The sequence below is a fragment of the Daucus carota genome, chromosome 3, assembly GCF_001625215.2.
Source record: "Daucus carota subsp. sativus chromosome 3, DH1 v3.0, whole genome shotgun sequence".
Taxonomy (NCBI): Eukaryota; Viridiplantae; Streptophyta; class Magnoliopsida; order Apiales; family Apiaceae; genus Daucus; species Daucus carota.
The window spans coordinates 57,153,423-57,172,400 of NC_030383.2; the positions used below are offsets into that span (position 1 = coordinate 57,153,423).

At 33.0% G+C, this 18,978-nt stretch overlaps 5 protein-coding genes across 14 annotated transcripts; 4 read left to right on the top strand and 1 right to left on the bottom strand.

Annotated features, from left to right (window-relative positions):
* The first annotated feature begins 141 nt into the window (after positions 1–141).
* Positions 142–2,661, top strand: LOC108213053 (probable caffeoyl-CoA O-methyltransferase At4g26220). The gene is made up of 6 exons (XM_017384785.2): positions 142–492; positions 1,093–1,190; positions 1,289–1,368; positions 1,648–1,792; positions 1,883–2,014; positions 2,111–2,661. Exons 2-6 carry the CDS (start codon positions 1,122–1,124, stop codon positions 2,399–2,401), a joined length of 717 nt encoding a protein of 238 aa, XP_017240274.1. The 5' UTR covers positions 142–492; positions 1,093–1,121; the 3' UTR covers positions 2,402–2,661.
* Positions 2,662–2,955: 294 nt separating this feature from the next.
* Positions 2,956–4,772, top strand: LOC135151335 (probable caffeoyl-CoA O-methyltransferase At4g26220). 3 transcript variants are annotated; one of them, XM_064089632.1, is made up of 5 exons: positions 2,966–3,262; positions 3,971–4,075; positions 4,173–4,252; positions 4,489–4,546; positions 4,633–4,772. In XM_064089632.1, exons 2-5 carry the CDS (start codon positions 4,007–4,009, stop codon positions 4,660–4,662), a joined length of 237 nt encoding a protein of 78 aa, XP_063945702.1. In that variant the 5' UTR covers positions 2,966–3,262; positions 3,971–4,006; the 3' UTR covers positions 4,663–4,772. The 3 variants fall into 3 exon arrangements, with proteins under 3 accessions (XP_063945701.1, XP_063945702.1, XP_063945700.1); XM_064089631.1 differs by lacking the exon at positions 4,633–4,772 and having other exon boundaries at positions 2,956–3,188; positions 3,981–4,075; positions 4,489–4,623; XM_064089630.1 differs by lacking the exon at positions 4,633–4,772 and having other exon boundaries at positions 2,969–3,262; positions 4,489–4,623.
* Positions 4,696–7,118, top strand: LOC108213057 (cation-dependent phenylpropanoid and flavonoid 8-O-methyltransferase 1-like). Of its 3 annotated transcripts, none has more exons than XM_017384791.2 (6): positions 4,696–4,839; positions 5,654–5,728; positions 5,828–5,907; positions 6,170–6,314; positions 6,412–6,543; positions 6,616–7,118. In XM_017384791.2, the coding sequence occupies exons 2-6, from the start codon at positions 5,690–5,692 to the stop codon at positions 6,907–6,909; spliced, it is 690 nt and encodes a 229-aa protein (XP_017240280.1). In that variant the 5' UTR covers positions 4,696–4,839; positions 5,654–5,689; the 3' UTR covers positions 6,910–7,118. The 3 variants fall into 3 exon arrangements, with proteins under 3 accessions (XP_017240280.1, XP_017240282.1, XP_017240281.1); XM_017384793.2 differs by having other exon boundaries at positions 6,619–7,118; XM_017384792.2 differs by lacking the exon at positions 4,696–4,839 and adding an exon at positions 4,840–4,954.
* Positions 7,119–7,729: 611 nt separating this feature from the next.
* LOC108213052 (probable caffeoyl-CoA O-methyltransferase At4g26220) lies at positions 7,730–10,141 on the top strand. 2 transcript variants are annotated; one of them, XM_017384784.2, is made up of 6 exons: positions 7,730–7,885; positions 8,693–8,797; positions 8,905–8,984; positions 9,248–9,392; positions 9,483–9,614; positions 9,708–10,141. In XM_017384784.2, exons 2-6 carry the CDS (start codon positions 8,729–8,731, stop codon positions 9,996–9,998), a joined length of 717 nt encoding a protein of 238 aa, XP_017240273.1. In that variant the 5' UTR covers positions 7,730–7,885; positions 8,693–8,728; the 3' UTR covers positions 9,999–10,141. The 2 variants fall into 2 exon arrangements, with proteins under 2 accessions (XP_017240273.1, XP_063945699.1); XM_064089629.1 differs by having other exon boundaries at positions 7,757–7,885; positions 8,604–8,797.
* Positions 10,112–15,168, bottom strand: LOC108213029 (deoxyhypusine synthase). Of its 5 annotated transcripts, XM_064089626.1 has the most exons (9): positions 14,904–15,168; positions 13,654–13,700; positions 12,520–12,738; positions 12,268–12,435; positions 11,690–11,908; positions 11,293–11,379; positions 10,979–11,084; positions 10,664–10,899; positions 10,300–10,510 (listed from the first exon to the last, which is right to left on the bottom strand). In XM_064089626.1, the coding sequence occupies exons 3-9, from the start codon at positions 12,730–12,732 to the stop codon at positions 10,421–10,423; spliced, it is 1,119 nt and encodes a 372-aa protein (XP_063945696.1). In that variant the 5' UTR covers positions 12,733–12,738; positions 13,654–13,700; positions 14,904–15,168; the 3' UTR covers positions 10,300–10,420. The 5 variants fall into 5 exon arrangements, with proteins under 5 accessions (XP_063945694.1, XP_063945695.1, XP_063945696.1 ...); XM_064089624.1 differs by lacking the exon at positions 13,654–13,700 and having other exon boundaries at positions 10,112–10,510; XM_064089625.1 differs by lacking the exons at positions 13,654–13,700; positions 14,904–15,168 and adding an exon at positions 14,279–14,757 and having other exon boundaries at positions 10,112–10,510.
* Between the last annotated feature and the right edge of the window lie 3,810 nt (positions 15,169–18,978).

The window sequence follows — 18,978 nt, forward strand, 5'->3', positions numbered from 1 at the left end:
GCGTAAACCAATAAAGCGCCAAGTATCTGGTTGGGATACTTTTTGCGGTCTAGCATTTTCGTTAATACCATTTTGTTTTAGCTGAATATCATGGGGAGGCTTTTGGTTAGAATGTATAATTGGCTTTTGGTTGGAACTTAGAATGTAGGTAAGAAGAGGGGTGAGTTGTTTTAAGGGTGATTCATGTCATGTAGTTACAAAGTAGGTCTGATAAATCTATGTACGTTATAGTTGCCTTTGCCAAAACTTCGGTTTCTGCAGACTGCACATTGCAGCAATTTCTTGTAGTCCTCGAAGATTTATCAAATAAAATACCACTATCGCGATGTTCTATAACCGTATACAAACCACTGCTAAATCATTCAATATATTTTGTCATAAATTTTCATTAAATGTGAAGATCAAAATCATTTTCTCTGATGTTTCCATAATCTTAGTTCATTCAACAGTGACTTCCAGGGCACAGAAAAGGAAGGACTCATCACTTATCAGGTATCTCCCTTGGTCCAAATCTCTTTTTCATTAGCTTGTCATCATGATCACTGCTTCCCTGTGTGCATGTGTTTTCTGCAAAGTTATAAAGTATCTTCGATCATGTTTGCTTTGACAGATTTAGTTTCATTATTATTCTCTGTTCAAATAATTCATGATTTAGAGTCTAAATTTTAGACTCCCACGGTTCTTTTTCTGATTTACAATCCCGAAAACAAGAATCTGATGTTGACATTATAATGCATAAATCATTTTACATATACTGATAAATGGATTTTGAACACATGATTATGGACATATTAGTTGGTGACAGTTTGTGTTGGACAATTTAGTCTTGATAAAGCAAGTGTTTGTGGACAAAAGAAATTGAGGAGGAATCTTATGTCCTGAGGTAGTGCAGCTGCTAGTTACTATGAAAGTTTTGATGCCTTTTTTCTAATGGTATATGATTCCGTCATAATGAATAGTGACACCCATTGTTAAGTGAATATGTCCTCTGAAAGATACCTGTTCCTTTGTGAGGTTTGCTTGTAGATACACTTTGGCACCAAGGAAATCTGTAACACTTTATATTTACCTGTCTTCAATATATATTTCCAGACTCGTCGTATTATTAATCAGTGAGAGTAATGGAAAACGAAACGAAGGAAGTACTAAGCCCAAACAAAGGTTTATTGCAAAGTCCAGAGTTGTATCAGGTATTAATTTAATATACCCTCATCTTGATTCTCTCTTTGTTCTTCATTTAGCACGTGATGAAACTATCGAAGTGAAAAATTTCGTGACTATGGTGCAGTATATCTTGGAAAGTAGTGTGTACCCGAATGAACCAGAGCCTCTTAAGGAGCTAAGGGCTGTTACAGCAAGCCATCCCAGGTAAAGTTATCTTCTGTCATTTAAAATTGTTACATGCTAAAAAGGATTATCTAGTGCTTCCAGTAATTGTTCTTCCTTGTTCAGTTATTAAGCAAACTAATAGAATAATGACAATTTGACAACTAAAGTTTTGAGTCTTTCTCCTAGTATCTGAAAAATAGTCCTAGTCTTATAATATTGTGATTCAGGTTATTAGTTTGAAGTTGTAATGTTCTGAGACCAACAAATATGTGGTTCTTGAATCCAAGAGATAAAAACCTTTTCTGGTATATCTTTTAGGGCATTAATGGGAACAGCCCCGGATGCAGGCCAGATGATGTCTATGCTCTTACAGTTGGTAAATGCTAAAAAAACAATTGAAATTGGAGTCTTTACTGGATATTCCCTGCTCCGCACTGCTCTGACGATTCCAGATGATGGCAAGGTTCTTATGATCTTCAAAAATTTCATTAGTATCTAATATGTACATGCATGTATATGACTTCTCAATCATCAATTTTGACATGGCATGCAGATTATAGCAGGAGATTTGAATCTCGATACATATGAGATTGGTTTGCCAATTATTAAAAAGGCTGGAGTAGAACACAAAATTAACTTCATTCAGTCTGAGGCCTTTCCGGTCTTAAATAAACTCCTTGAAACGGTAAGTTGTAACCATCTTCATTATGCCTTGATCAATATAAATATTTGTATGCTATCCTAGACACTTCATTTTGATTTTATCTGAACTTTCCTGCAGTCCAATAATGAAGGAAGTTTTGATTTTGCTTATGTTGATGCCGACAAGATAAATTATCATAACTATCATGAAAGACTGTTAAAATTGTTGAAAGTTGGCGGCCTAGTTGTATACGATAACACACTTTGGGGAGGTAGTGTTGCGATGCCTGAGGATCATGTTGCAGAAAAGTGGAGAACCAACAGGCACTGGATAATAGAGTTTAATAAACTTTTGGCATCTGATTCTCGCATTCAAATTTGCCTTGCACCTTTGGGTGATGGAATGACCATCTGCAAGAGATTGATCTGAAATACCACTAAGATATCACTGCAACACCCCGAAGCTTTGCAAGATTGAAGAGTTGTCCCATTAGAATAACCATATGCATAGAAATTTATAAGCGAAGTTTGAGAACGCGATATTGTTATGTTTGATCATCTTGTATAGAAATTTGGAAGACTTGCAGCTTGACGATCTTAAATTTATATGTTGCGAGTCTCTTTGTAACAGTGACAGTATATGACAATCTTTGTAAGATTCATATTATATTTCAAATTAATTCTTTACCATTGGTTGATATACAATATTCAATTTTTAATCAAAATATGTATCGGTTCGAAACAATTTGGATCGGCCGAAATCGAATCAGTCTGGTTGGTTGTGTCAACCCATGTCACCCGTCACCCACCCTGCATGACATTACTCGTTTGAGGTTCATTTTTGGTCTTCAATTTATCTCGGACTCACAAGAACCTTATCAAGACTCCCGACAAAATTTTCATTAGAATCCTAATAAGCCCTATCTCATTCGTGTATATTTTGATGGATCCATTCCCGAGTCCTACAACTCTTTCCATTTCTTTTTATCATTGATTTCAAGCAAATACTTTCATATATAATTTTCAGATATCTCCAAAATATATCAGCATGACCCCATTAAGTGTACATGCGAATACTACCAAATATACATGCGAATAGTACCAAATATACATGCTAATATTTCAAAATATAATTCTTAGATACCTTCAAATCTAAGTTCATTCAACTCTGAATTCCAAGGCAAAAAAAAAAAAAAAAAGACTTATCACTTTATCAGGCATCTCTCCCCATCAAAATTCCTGCTTCCTTAGCTTGGTATCATGATCCATGTATTCATATATGTTTTAAGAGGTTAAGAATTCTACCTAGTTCTCTGGAAGCTAATTCTAGTGTTTCTTTTAGTTTCCTGGATCATGTTTGCTTTCACAGCTTTTATTTCATTATATTTCTCTGCACAAATATGGGTCTCTTGTACTAAAATTAAGTACATGAGTTATGTTTGGTTTGGTTTGGTTTGTTTTGTCAAGGGACTAAGTATGTAATAGATGTGTGAATTTAAATATGAAATCTTTGTCCATGATTGCTTCATTTAGTTTATGTTTGTGAAAGAGATAAGTTAGAATTTGATGAAAAGGTTAGTCTTTGTCAATGAAAAAGTGGCTTGTTTCTTTATATTCCTTCAATTTTTTTATGATTCTCTTCGTGTTGGAATGAGTTTGTCTGATGCTGATATTGCAATGCATCAATTCTTTTAGTAGTATATGATAATGGCCATTTTTGTCGATTGAAAAACACATAATGTTAGAACAGGTTGCTTTGGATGGGTCGGTCTAGAGATCTAACATGTTTTTGTGGACATTTGATTTTGACAAATAAAAGTGGACTAATGAAATTAAGGACGAAAATTATGTTCTGAAGTAGTGGTAATCTTGATTGTTGTCAAAGTTTATCGCCTTTTTCTGTCAGTACAAGTTACATTAATATAGAAATGTTCCTGATGCATTTGATGATGGTGCTTTTGTGAAGTTTCCCACATATTAATATCTTTGTCTGTTTTAGATTTTGCAAGACTTGTATTTGAAATTAACAAGAGTAATGGAAAACAAAAAGAAGGAATTGCTTGGACCAAACAAAGGTTTATTGCAGAGCCCAGAGTTGTATCAGGTAAAACTCTAATATAGCCTCATCTCATCCCTGTCTATTATTCTCCATTTGGTATGTAGCGAAATCACCAAATCTGGATTTCACAACTATGATGCAGTATATCCTAGAGAGTAGTGTGTTACCAAACGAACCAGAGCTTCTTGAGGAGCTAAGGGCTGTCACAGCAAGCCATCCCAGGTAAATTTATCTTTTGTCTATAATTCGTACATGCTGAGAAGGATAGGTCTAATGCTTCCAGTACGAGCTTTTCCTGATATCGGCCTTTTCCCTAGTATCTGAAATATGAATTAACCTTCAGAATAAGGACTAATTAGTTAATTAGTTTGAAGTTTTAGTATTCTGAGACTAACAAATATGACTATATGAGCTTTTCGGATCCAAGAAAATAACAACTTTGCTGGAATTTCTTTTAGGGCCTATATGGGAACAGCCCCGGATGCAGGCCAGATGGTGTCCATGATCTTACAGCTGGTAGATGCTAAAAGAACTATTGAAATTGGAGTCTTTACTGGAAAAGATATTTACAATCTATTTAATTGCTAAAAAAAAATATACAGGAGTATTGCCCGAGATGTTCTACCTACTAAAAACGAATCAAAACGAATCAAAACAAACAGGCACGTTTGGTTTTTTTATTATCCGTGCATTATTAAATGTGTGTGAATATTACTACTACCAAAACTTTTGTCAGATATCTCCAGATAATAACGTGTGCATTATTATGTTCATTCAACTGTGAATTCCAATCAAAAGAAAACCATCAGGTACTATTTCCCTTCATCATTATCCCTGCTTCTTAGCTTAGTATCATCATCAATGTATTCATATATGTTTGAGGAGTTTTATTAACTCTAGCTAGTTTTCTGTAAATTAGTTCTGGTAATTCTTTTTGTTTCCTGGATCATGTTTGCTTTCATTTAATTGTATTTAGTGCACAAACAAATCATGATTTAAGCTCTCTTGAACTTAAAAGAAGTGATTGTATATAGCCCATGAACCAATGACAAACCAGCTATGTTTGTCCCATGATTACTTCGTTTAGTTTAAGTTTGTGTAAGAGAAGAGTTAAAATTTGAGGGAAAGAGTGAGTCTTTGTCAATGCAAAAGTGGCTTGATTCTTTATTTTTTTTCTTCTTCTGATGTTTTTCAGGAAACAAAGTTGAAAAGTCGATATAGGAATCAATCTTTTTGGTAGTATATACTGTTCTATGAGTTGATCATAAGAATGGGCATTGAAAACATATGATAATGGACATTTTTGTCGATTTGGAAACACAAAATGGTAGAATGTGTTAGATGGTTCATTCTAGGTAAAGCTAGTGTTTGTGGACATTTGAATTTGGACAAGTAAAAGTGGACTAATGAAATTAGAGAAGGCATCCGTGTGCTCAACTAGTGCCGATCTTGATTAATGTTGTGAAAGTTTAGCGATTTTTCTGTCAGTATAAGTTACAGTAACATAGAAAAGTAGCGCTAATTGTTATGCGGATTTGTGAAGTACATTTGAATGTTCCTGATGCATTTCGTGATGGTGCTTATGTGAAGCTTACCGCATATTACTATCTTTGTCTGTTTTAGATATTGCAAGACTTGTATTAGAAATTAGCAAGAGTGATGGAAAAAGGCATATTGCAGAGCCCGGAGTTGTATCAGGTACAATTCTAATATAGCCTCATCTCATCTCTGTCTAGTATTCTCCATTTGGCATGTGGTTAAATTACCAAAGCTAAAGATTTCACAACTATGATGCAGTATATCCTAGAGAGTAGTGTGTACCCAAATGAACCAGAGCCTCTTAAGGAGATAAGGGCTGTCACAGAAAGCCATCCCAGGTAAATTTATCTTCTGTCTGTAATTGTTACATGCTCAGAAGGAGGCCTAATGCTTCTGGTACGGTACTAGCTATTCATTGTTCAGTTATTACTTATTAGGCGAACCATCAAATGATATATCAGCCTTTTCCCTGGTATTTGAAATATGGGTTCAAGCTTCAGAATAATGATTTAGTTTATTACTTTGAAGTAGTGTTCTGAGACGAAAAAATATGAGCTTTTTGGATCAAGAAAATAACTACTTTTCTGGAATATCTTTTAGGGCCTATATGGGAACGGCCCCGGATGCAGGCCAGATGATGTCCATGCTCTTACAGCTGTTAAATGCTAAAAAAACCATCGAAATTGGAGTCTTTACTGGATATTCCCTGCTCTGCACTGCTCTGGCAATTCCAGACGATGGCAAGGTTCTTCTCGTCTTCTAAAATTTCATTAGTATCTAATATGCACATGCATGTATATGCATTCTTGAATCTCGCTCATCAATTTTGACATGGCAAGCAGATTATAGCAGTAGATTTGGATCTTGATGCATATGAGATTGGTTTGCCAATTATTAAAAAGGCCGGAGTAGAACACAAAATTAACTTCATTCATTCCGAGGCCTTGCCAGTCTTAAATAACCTCCTTGAAACTGTAAGTTGTAATCATCTCATTTTGTGCCAATAATCCCAGACTATATATCTTAACTTAATCTGAATTCTCCAGCAGTCTGACAATGAAGGAAGTTTTGATTTTGCTTATGTTGACGCTGACAAGATAAATTACCGCAACTATCATGAAAGACTGTTGAAATTGTTGAAAGTTGGTGGCATAGTTGTGTATGATAACACACTCTGGGGAGGGAGTGTTGCAATGCCTGAGGAGCAGGTTGCAGAAGTGTGGAAATCCAACCGGAACTCGGTAATCGAGTTTAATGAAGTCTTGGCATCTGATTCTCGCATCCAAATTTGCCTTACACCTTTGGGTGATGGAATGACCATCTGCAGGAAATTGATCTGAAATGCTGCTCAGATATCCTTGCAACATCCCGAGGTTTTGCGAGAATAATTTGAATTATGTATGAATTTTCCATTAAGTACTGGCCATGTTTGGTTTGCATTAGTCCAGCAGCATGCCAGCATCGTATTTATGCATTCATAACCGGTTGTTCAATAAACTTATGCACGGGGACAGTACTCGTACATAATTAAAACTCTTGTTTTCTTCAACATTTTCGATTTATATGTTTTCAAATATTGTCGTTGTCACGTCATTTGGAATGATAATGAGTTTATATTCTAAAATGATACGTTATTATTATCTTATATTTTTATTAATAAAATATATTATTTTGATATAATAATAGATGACGTGACCTTTATTACTCTCTCGATCCTAAATTAGATGAGATCGTGACTTCAGGCATATAATTTAAGATCCATTGACCGCATAGCTACATAACTTATTTTTAAAATTTTATTTTTACAAATAAAAATTAAAATATGAAATTTTCGTTTACAAAAGAAAACTTAAAATATAAACTTCGGAATTAGACGGTCAATGCTTAAGTTACGTGTGTAAAATCAACCAACTCATATAATTTGGGATGGCAGGAGTACAATTTTCTATACGTTGACCAATATACTATCAAGAGTCAGGTTATAATTATCAACAAGAATTTTGATATATATTATTAATAAATTTTATTTTAGTATGTCAAATTAATTTTTAATCAATTTTTTTTGAAAATTAGAAATACTCTTACAAATTCGATAAATTGATATAATCAATATATTTTATTTAACCACCAAAACAAACATGTACGTTATCTCTGTACATTTAATATTTCAACTATATATCTGTGTACGTTATCTTTGCTGCATTATAGAGTCAATGTGAATATTACCAAAATTATTTGCAGATACCTCCATAATTTATGTTCATTCAGCTGTGAATTCCGAGGCATCAAGAAAAAACGGACTTATCACTTTATCAGGTATCTCCCTTCATCATTATCCCTGCTGCCTTAGCTTGGTATCATGATCCATGTATTCATATATGTTTTAAGAGGTTATTAATTCTACCTAGTTCATGTTTGCTTTCACAGCTTTTATTTCATTATATTATTATGTGCACAAACAAATGATGATTTAGGCTCTCTTGTAAGTTGTACTTAGAAAAATTAATTGTAGATAGCCCATGAACCAAAGACAAACAAGCTATGTTTCTCCCATGATTAATTCATTTAGTTTAAGTTTGTGTAAGAAAAAGGGTTAAAATTTGAGGGAAAGAGTGAGTCTTTGTCAATGGTGAAGTCGAAAGTGGCTTGTTTCTTTATCTTCCGTTTCTCTGGTCTTTCTCAGGAAACAAAGTCGTGAATTTGCTATTGGAACGAGTTTGTTCGATGCTGACATCGAAATGCATCAATGTTTTTAGTAGTATATATTGTTCTATGAGTTGATCAGAAGAATGGGTATTGAACAAATATGATAATGGACATTTTTGTCGATGGGGAAAGACATAATGGTAGAACAGGTTGTGTTGGATGGTCCAGTCTAGAGAAAGGTTGTTTTTGTGGACATTTAAATTTTGACAAATAAAAGCAGACTAATGAAACTAAAGAAGGCAATCATGTGCTGAAGTGTGCCGATCTTGATTGTTGTCAATATTTAGCGCTTTTTCTGTCAGTTTAAGTAGCGCGAATTGCTATGCAGATTTGTGAAGTACATTTGAATGTTCCTGATGCATTTGGTGATGGTGCTTTTGTGAAGTTCCCACATATTACTATTTTTGTCTGTTTTAGATTTTGCAAGACTTGTATTAGAAACTAGCAAGAGTAATGGAAAACGAAAAGAAGGAATTAACTGTACCAAACAAAGGATTATTGCAAACCCCAGAGTTGTATCAGGTACTACTCTTATATGGCCCCATCTGATCTAGTGATCACTGCTTATTATTCTCCATTTGGCATGTGGTTATATTACCAAAGCTAAAGATTTCACAACTCTGATGCAGTATATCCTAGAGAGTAGTGTGTACCCAAACGAACCAGAGCCTCTTAAGGAGCTGAGGGTTGTCACAGCAAGCCATCCCAGGTAAATTTATCTTCTGTCTGTAATTGTTACATGCTGAGAAGGAGGTCTATTACTTCCAGTACTAGCTATTCCTTGTTCAGTTATTAGGCAAACCATCAAATAATATCAGCCTTTTCCCTAATATCTGAAAAATAATGGGTTCAAGCTTCGCAATAATAATTTAGTCAATTAGTTTGAAGTTGTACTGTTCTGGACTTCTGGGACGAACAGAAATGAGCTTTTTGGATCCAAGAAAATAACTACTTTTCTGGAATATCTTTTAGGGCCTTAATGGGAACGGCCCCGGATGCAGGCCAGATGATGTCCATGCTCTTACAGCTGTTAAATGCTAAAAAAACTATTGAAATTGGAGTCTTTACTGGATATTCCCTGCTCCTCACTGCTCTGACGATTCCAGAGGATGGCGAGGTTCTTCTCATCTTCTGAAATTTCATTAGTATCTAATATGTGCATGCATTTATATGCATTCTCGCTCATCAATTTTGACATAACATGCAGATTATAGCAGTGGATTTGAATCTCGATACATATGAGATTGGTTTGCCAATTATCAGAAAGGCTGGAGTGGAACACAAAATCAACTTCATTCAATCTGAGGCCTTGCCGGTCTTAGATAAACTCCTGGAAACTGTAAGTTGTAATTAGCTCCATTTGTGTTGACCAATACAAGCCTGTGCCATTAATCCTAAACACTTCATTTATTTTATATGAGTTTTCGTACAGTCAGGTAATGAAGGAAGCTTTGATTTTGCTTATGTCGATGCTGACAAGATAAATTATCGCAACTATCATGAAAGACTGTTAAAATTGTTGAAAGTTGGTGGCGTAGTTGTGTATGATAACACACTTTGGGGAGGTAGTGTTGCAATGCCTGAGGAGCATGTTGCACAAGAATGGAAAGCCGGCAGGCACTGGACAATAGAGCTTAATAAATTTCTGGCATCTGATTCTCGCGTTCAAATATGCCTTGCGCCTTTGGGCGACGGAATGACCATTTGTAAGAGATTGATCTAGACAACTGAGTCTCCTTGCAACATCTCAAAAGCAATATGTTACTTGTTTATTTGTAGTATTTGACAGATAGGAGAGTAATGGACATTCAAGTCTGATTGCAACAATCAAGAGTCTTTTCTAATAATAAGTGGCTTTCATATTAATCTAGGTTACAAACATATTCTCTGATTTGCAAATAAGGATAGACATTTCCTTCCTTGGTGAAAATTACACTTCCGAGAACTTGAAAGATTCATGTTCATAAGACTGCGTTCCAAAATCTACGCTAGTGTTTTGACAATATTAGCCAAATGAATAGATCTGCGGCTGACAAGCTTCTACTCCCTAGCATTGACGTATTTTGTAATAAATAGGATCAGTTTGCTGTAAATTAAATTTACACAAGTAAAATACAGAGCAAGGTCTGCATCACAAGAAACATATCAGGGCTTGGCATCCGGATAATTCTTTTTCCTTGTAGCAAATGTTTCTGCGACCAACAAAGGAAATGCAATAGTTGCATCACAATGTACCTGATTAAACAAACAAAATCAGGCAAAATGTTAGGAACCCGCTTTATTATCCTACAGCAATAAAATACTGATATGATCAAATTTCCGATCAATGACTATATTACTGGAGCCAGGAGCTATAAGGAGGACATCAGATCAAAGTAAATATTTAACCTTTACTGTCTTCGCAGAACCACGAATTTTTCCCCAAGATACAGCTTCATCTGGACGAGCACCGGAGTCACTTCCATCAAATTCCTGAGCTGTGTTGATGAAGACAGCAAAATCTGCACCATTACGCATCATATTGGCATTGCAAATGTGATGTTTGGGTAGTCCTCCCCCAAGAATTATCATCCCAGTCTTCCTAGGACTTGCATGTACTGCCTCACCATTCATGGCTCTTATATCTGTAAATTAAGGTAACACTGACGGTCGTTGCTTGCAAACTTTTAATTCAGGTGCACAGATGAATATAAAGAAGCTTACCTTGCACTAGATCAACGACTAGACCAGGATTACGGAAAGAGTGAAAGTAGAGCATATCCCCTAATGAGCCATCTGTTAATCCAGGGCAATAGACAGATACATTGTTCTGAAAGTAAACAATTAATGTCATGATTTTTCCATTACTTTCTGGGTGTGATACTGCCAGTAAAGGATCAACATGTGTATATTAACAGTATATATATAGATGCATGAGTTTTCGAAGTGACAATGATATTAAATAAGTACATAAAAATATGCAAGTTGAGGACAGAAATATTAATTCAGTTGGTTCCTCACATCATAGTGATACCGACCTTATATGCCCAGTACAGATATGAACTCTCGTGATTAATTTCTTTCCCCAAGCGAGCAATTAACTTTGATGGTGTCCATAGCACACCCTATAAATGAAACAATTCGTAGAATCAGATATGTGCTGCTCATTCCAGAGCTATAAATCATTAAAAAAAAAAAAAAAAGGAGTTGGTAAAAGTACTAAAAGGTATTTAACTACTTAATATTCAAGCAATCATGATTCATGAGCTAAACTAGAAACAGATTTAGATAGTACTTCGTTTTTAATTCTGTGCCTTCCACATATCCTGAATGAGTTCACCTACAACTTAGAATATTCACCAACATATCGAGAAAAGTTTATTGATGTTGCAAATATTTTTTTTATTGTTTTGAACTTGTCATGTACTGAAATACCTTGGCAGTCTGCTCCTCCAACATCTGGTCAAATATTGGAATGATCCAATCCTCAAATTTGCAGTAGTTGTCATTCGGAACCAGCAAGTTCCCAATACGATTTAGTCCTTTAGAGCGCAGAGCAGCACCAGCTAATGAAAATTCACCCTTATACGTGGGTGCAAGGCACTTTATAAGATCTTCTTCCACTCCACCAGCTGTAGTAACCACTACATCAACCTGCAGCCAATGGGGTAACAATTTTATTTTTTTTAAGAGTGCTATAGTGAATTGTGAAAAATATTTCTAGCTATGTGTTTACATACTTGGGAAAAAAAAAATCTCCTAATTGTCCAATTACTGTCATGAACTAATTTTAGATATCGCTTATAAGAGTAGTTAATTAAACAGTTAATATACTCTCAGAGCAATTTCATCTTGTAGTGTTGAGGGGCGCATCAGTATTTTTATTTATTCAATATATTACCTAGCGCTCTATCAGTAATTTCACTCGATTAATACACAAAATAGATGTATGTAGCATTCGAGTTTTAAAAAAAGAAACGAAACATAAGTCTAAAGGTAAAATATATACTGACCATATGATGCTGAACAAGATACCTAATGGTGTCACGGACACCAGAAGAGACAAGATTTGAAGTAAACCCCAAAAACAACTTGCTCCTAACTGACTCTCTAAATGCTGGATCTCTCTCCTCTTCGGTGCAATCCTCGGCTATAGGCTCGTTTGCAAGCCTCCAATCTAGCTTCAAAACCATAGTAACCCCAAAATTAGAACATACAGTAACTGTAATTAAAATTAAATATAAGAATTTTGTAATAAAGCTAACCATTTGATTGACAACTTGAATTGCCTCACCAAGATTGGAGGCTTGAAAACCAGTGGAGAGCATGGAGCTAAGAAGCTGATGATAGTCGACTCCTTGATTGAAATCGTAGCCCTCAATTTTACTGCAAGAACCTTCTAGGTTCTCTGATTGTTTAAAGACCACCTCGCGCACGGAGTCCATAATGTTTTCTTTGGTTGAATTTGCATCTCCCATTTATTTCTGTAAGCATATGAGTAACTCGGTGAGTTGCAGAACCAAGAGGGTTTTCTACTCTTTGGTCGGGTCACTTATGTGCATGCTCATATTATATAGAATTACTATTCCCATTTAAGCATAATTAATAATTTAATTCTATCCATCATTTTTCTGACAATATGTCCTTATAACCTGTATAGATTGATAGCCTCGGACCCCCAGAATTTTATCAATTTATCGAGTTAATAATTACATAGTCTCTATTGTGTCTGCACCGGCAAAAAGTGTTACTTTATCAAGGTTCTACTGTGTACCTTCATAATATATTCTCTTTTCATCTTTCTACAAATTATTTATATCTACAAAATAATGATGATCTTATATCATGAAAAGAAAAAAGAAATTGTTCTATCAAATTTTAATTAATAAAACTTGCTTACATATATTTCTGACAAATGTAAATCTCATGATATGTCATATACACGAAACACGGCAACAGATTGTTTTGGAGAAGGTCTTGAATCCTGATGCAACTGAAACTCTTTTCAGGAGTTTAAACCCACACACTCTTAACTAAAGTTTTTAAAAGGAGGCTATTTTAATTGACATTTCAATCCATGTCCTACAGATAACAAGTACTCACTTAATAAACAGGTGTTCACAAAAAACATTAGCACGCATCAAACAAGTTTGAACAATGAGGTGACTAGACGAGTGTTGACAGACTATATACAGTACCATAATACCTACTAGTACTTCCAAATACATAATAGGAGGATTTGTTTACAATTACAACGCACAAGAATCGTTTCTAGATCCTAAGTAGTCAGTGATCTTCATTCATAGTCCATACTACATCATCTTTAGCTTTAATTAAAACCCAAAATGAAAAGGGTTTCAAAAACACAGCAATTATTTGCAAAAAACTAGCATCTTTACCATCAATTGAAGTCCAAAACAAATGAGGCTTTAAATACTCGAACGACCTTCAACAAAAGGATACCAAAACAATTATTTGGAAAAAGCTAGCATTTTTACCATCAAGTGAAGTCCAAAATAAATGGGGTTTCAAATACACAGACACTATTTGCAAAAAGCTAGCATCTTTACCATCAACTGAAGTCGAAAACAAAAGGGTTTTCAAATACTCGGCCATTATTTGCATAAAGGTAGCATCTTTAACATCAATTGAAGTCCAAAACAAATGGGGTTTCAAATACGTAACCAGTAGCCACTATTTGCAAAAAGCTAGCATCTTTACCTTTAATTGAAGTCCAAAACAAATGGGGTTTCGAAACTAGTATTAGCCTAGTAGTATTGGCAGCTGACACTACCAGGAACCAAGAAAGAGCACAACAGTGCTGTGCATAAATTAAGGGTCTTACCAATATAAAAAGTGAATTACTTGAACATCAGCACAACAAAGATCAAATTAACAATCCTCATAAGCAACTAAATTAGTGAATTTAAGATAAAGAAACAATAGATAAGAAAGAAAGCTAGTCATTCAGAACAAATATATACATAGGGAACTCATATTCATATATGTGTATACAGAACATACCTTCAGGGAGATGAATTAAGCAGTGCTCTTGAGAGATGGAATGAAAAGTAGAATATGAAGTAAAGTATATATTTGCCCTTAACAGTACTGTTTAAATTTATATTACATTATATACTAGTATGAAACATAAAAAGTGTGATCGGTAATTTGTTGGTAGGTTGGTTATTGTTGGTGTGGTGCTTACGGTGTGATCTCTTAAATTAAATAGAATGTCATGGTTTGATTTAGTACAAAAGATGTTTAGTCGAGGAGTGTTCGAATTATGATTACTGAAAAATTATATTTAAAATCTAGAAGTAAGCTTTAAAATCTATAAAATCAGTATAAAAATTGCATCGCCATTAGCGTGTTATACCAGCAGAAATCATCCCGATACACCCAAAAGCACAACTGATACCCATTGCATATTTTTCAGAAGTAAACTACAGGTCATTCACATATCCTTGTAATTACACTTTATTCATTTTTTTGTGAAACACAGCATAAAACTATTCAGAGAACACTTTTGAAAATATCGAAAACAAAACATATTATATCGAAGCAAATAAATCATGTATCACAAATGAAAAATACAATTAATTATACATACATAAAAGGCAAGTTATACACTAGAACAGAGGTGTACCGAGCAGGATTTCGTAACTGGAGGTGTGGGGTGTCGGCGGCGGCACACGGCGGCCGGAGGAAAAGAAGAGAGGGAGAGGAGGAGGCGCCGACAGAGCGGAGAAACAGGGGAGAAAGTGGTGCGAGAGTGAGAGAGAAAAGGGAGAGAGAACAAGAGAGTTGGGAAAGCGGCTGAATTGAAATAAAAAGCGGCCGGAGAAAAGTACGGTGACGGGGAATTATATTCCGAGCCTTTTTAATGTCTTAACTCTTAAACGTGAATGTGATACTACACATTTTAAATATTTTAACATGGGTATTATTTAATTTTATATGTATATGCTATTTTGTTGCAATATAATATATGTTTGTAAAATTTCTTAAACATATATATAATAAAAATGAATATGAAATATATTTCTATTCAAAATCAAAACTAGAATCTGATTGTTAGATAGATGGTGGTAAAGACGGTGCAAAATAATGACGTGATGCCCTCGTGATCTTTTGGTCCTACCGTTGATGAGTGCAGAATTATGTTAAATTCTCTTGACAATGTTAATATTGTATTAACGATCTGGGAACACAACATCGAATTGGTTAGCTCGCTATTCTAGTTCTAGTGCTTGTGTTTGGTATCATCAGGAAGTAAATTCGTGCAGTAATTTCTACTTCCTATCTTTGTTAAATATCTGGGAAGTACTACAAATCTGTTTGGTTGACACTTGAGGTATTATACTTTCTCTATATTTTTTGTTTGTATTTTAAAGATAATATAATTTAATAATTATAGTATCTTTTATTATAAATAAATGATAAATATTATTATTTTGATAAAAATAATAATTATACAAAATTATATATACTTTAAAAATAAATCCAAATTATTTGGTGATAATATAGTCCATATTGATAATTACCCAATGAAAAAAAATTAATTAAAAGAATTATTTTTTATATTATAGAAAATTTGTATATAAAGTTATTAAACAAATTAATTATTCCTAATTATAGATTAGATTATATTTTTAAAATTTTGACAAAATAATATTATTAATACATTATTATTTTCTCAATATTTTTTATTGAATTAAAATAACATATTCAATGTTTTTATAAATAAAAATAATTTAGCAATAATATTTTGAGTTACATAATATAATAATAATAATAATAATAATAATAATAATAATAATAATAATATTATTATTAAAATAACAATGATAATAATCTTTTATATAATTATTAATATATATAGTAGAATATTTTATATATTGTTAAACAAAATTTAACTTTACACAAGTGTTGGAAGTGTGAGTTACCGAGGGGGAGTGGGTAAGTGACTTCCTATGTTTTACAGCCATTTGAAGTTCCCAGCAATTTAAACTTCACGTATTTTTGGTAAACCAAACAACTAGGTGGATTCTTGCTTCGCAGGTATTTTAAATACCCTCATAACTTACTGTCAACCAAACGACCTAGTATATATATTTTTAGCGGGGGTCCTATTCCATATGATTTTCTTAATATTTTAGTTGCGGATCTAAGTCAAGGAGAAGATTAGTTTTTTTAATAATAAATTTACAACATAATCAACATACACAATAATTACTTTTATAAATAGCATGATGCTATACTCTAATATATAATCAATAAGTAAGACAATTATCTTAGTGATTATTAAAATTGAAATATGTTAATTGATAATGTTGTTTATGATTATGACAATCAAAAATAATATAGTTATTAAATTGAAAATATGAGTGCTAGTTCAAGACTCTAATTTAAATGCTCTAGGTCTGTAAACGGATCGGATTTGGATCGGATCTAACTAAATCCATATTCTAATCCATTTAATTTTATCGGATTCGGATCGGATCGGATCGAATCAGGAGTCGGATATTTTACAAGTCAATCCATATCCAGTCCATTCGGATCGTGGATAATCGGATCGGAGATCCGCTCCACTAAATATTATGAAATATATTTTTTTCACCGTCGACAATTTAACTTATAGCTATATTAATTCATGAATTTTAACGTAACAAGCGCAAAAATAATAATAATAAAGCAATAAAGTAAAATCTGCAGTTTCATGCTATTAATAAAGCAACTGAAAAATTTTGTTGGTTGTTCCTATAAGACCTTCAAAATAGAATGTATTAAGCAAATATAAAAATAATAAATAAGTTGTTTTATACTTTTAAAAGAAGCAAGTTACAGTATGCTCCTCTATTAATAAGGATCAAAATCAATAAATACGTCTTAAATACATAAGCAGGTGATTGAAGGGATTGGGGAGGTGTTAGGTGGAAGAGTTTAGCTCCCTTGCGTTTATACTCTACGAAAAAAAAAAGTGATTATTAGATTAATCGGATAATAAGAGTGAGGGTCTTGTCAGGACTTAGAAGCGGTGGATCGGTTATAAGAAAATATGATTTAGAGTTCTGTCTTGTATTTTTAGGAATTTTTATTTTGTATGTAATATATTAATATAATATAATATAATATAAAATATATAATATAGTCATGCTCGGTTCGGATCGTTAACGGATCGGATTTAACCATATCCATATCCATTTTTTATCGGACCGGATTATTATCGGATCGGATTATTAGCAGATCAGATTTTTTTAATAAGGATCCATATCCATTTATTTAACCACGGATCGGATCGGATATCCGATCCATTTACAGGCCTAAAATGCTCCTTGGTTATTAATATAATATAAATTTTAATATCTAACTAGCTTATAACCCTGTCATGCACGGTTTGTTATTGTAATTTTATCGTATATATTTCAAATTTAATTGAAATACAAACTGATCATATTGACCGAATTTTTATATATTTTAGCTTAATTGATAATAAAATTTTTTATTAGAACACATTATATATTAAGGAGACCCGTAGAATAATACTAACGATAAAAGTTGACCGACCAATAACATTATTAATATTTCAGTTTTTATAATAATAATAATAATAATAATAATAATAATAATAATAATAATAATAATAATAATAATAATAATAATAATGGAAATAATAATATACTCCCTCCGTCCCACAATACAAGTCTCTTTTGAAATAAATTTGTTTTCAATAATACTTGTCTACTTTTAGTTTCCAATGCAAATATATATTTATATTATTTCAAAATAATCATTCTTATAAGTTGTATAACAATTAACGAGTGTTGAATAAGAGTCTACATTTATGCATCTATTAGGGGCATAAGTAAGAAAATGTTATCCGATTAATGTTTTCTAATATGCGTAGTTTTTTTAAAAGAGACTTGTATTGTGGGACGGAGGGAGTAGCATGGTATAGTATAGATTGATAGTCTAGATCGATGATATTAATTTTAAAGTGATAACAAGGAGTAATCAATAACTACATATAATAGTATTATTTTTTTATATGCATGTTGCATGTGTTATTTTTAGAAATCGATTTATTAGTTCGGAATCTGAAAAAGATAATATGTTTTAATTAAAAGGGGTATTTGATATGTTATCCAATGCTATTTTTAGAAAAATATCATTTTTTCAATGGTGTGCTCATTATCACACAATAAGCATAAAATTTTAATAAATTTCTCTTATTTTAATCGATTTACCCTTTTTAATTGATGGCCTGATGATATTAATTTTAAAGTGATAACAAGGAGCAATAATGAACTCCTCCATTTATAACAATCATACCACTAATAAAAATATCTAAATTCATAAATTTTAATGCTAGTTTTGGCCATGTCACGCAAACCCAAAATTTATGCAATACTCCCTCCGTTTTGAATGAAATATAGGTCGCTTGATTTTTTGGCACACACTTCTAAGTACTTTGACCGTATAATTAAAATCATTATTTTTAAATTTTTTTTTTTGAATTATAAACTTAATCATATATTTTTATTTAGAAAATTTTTAAAAAACAATAATTTTAACTATGCGGTGAAAAGACTTAGAATTGTGTGCCAAAAAGTCAAACGATTTATATTTCAAAACGGATGGGTTTTTATCTTTTCAATCATTAAAATCTTATTTTTTAAGTTTCTGGAGCCATCTTGCATGACCATAGTTAAAAAATAAAT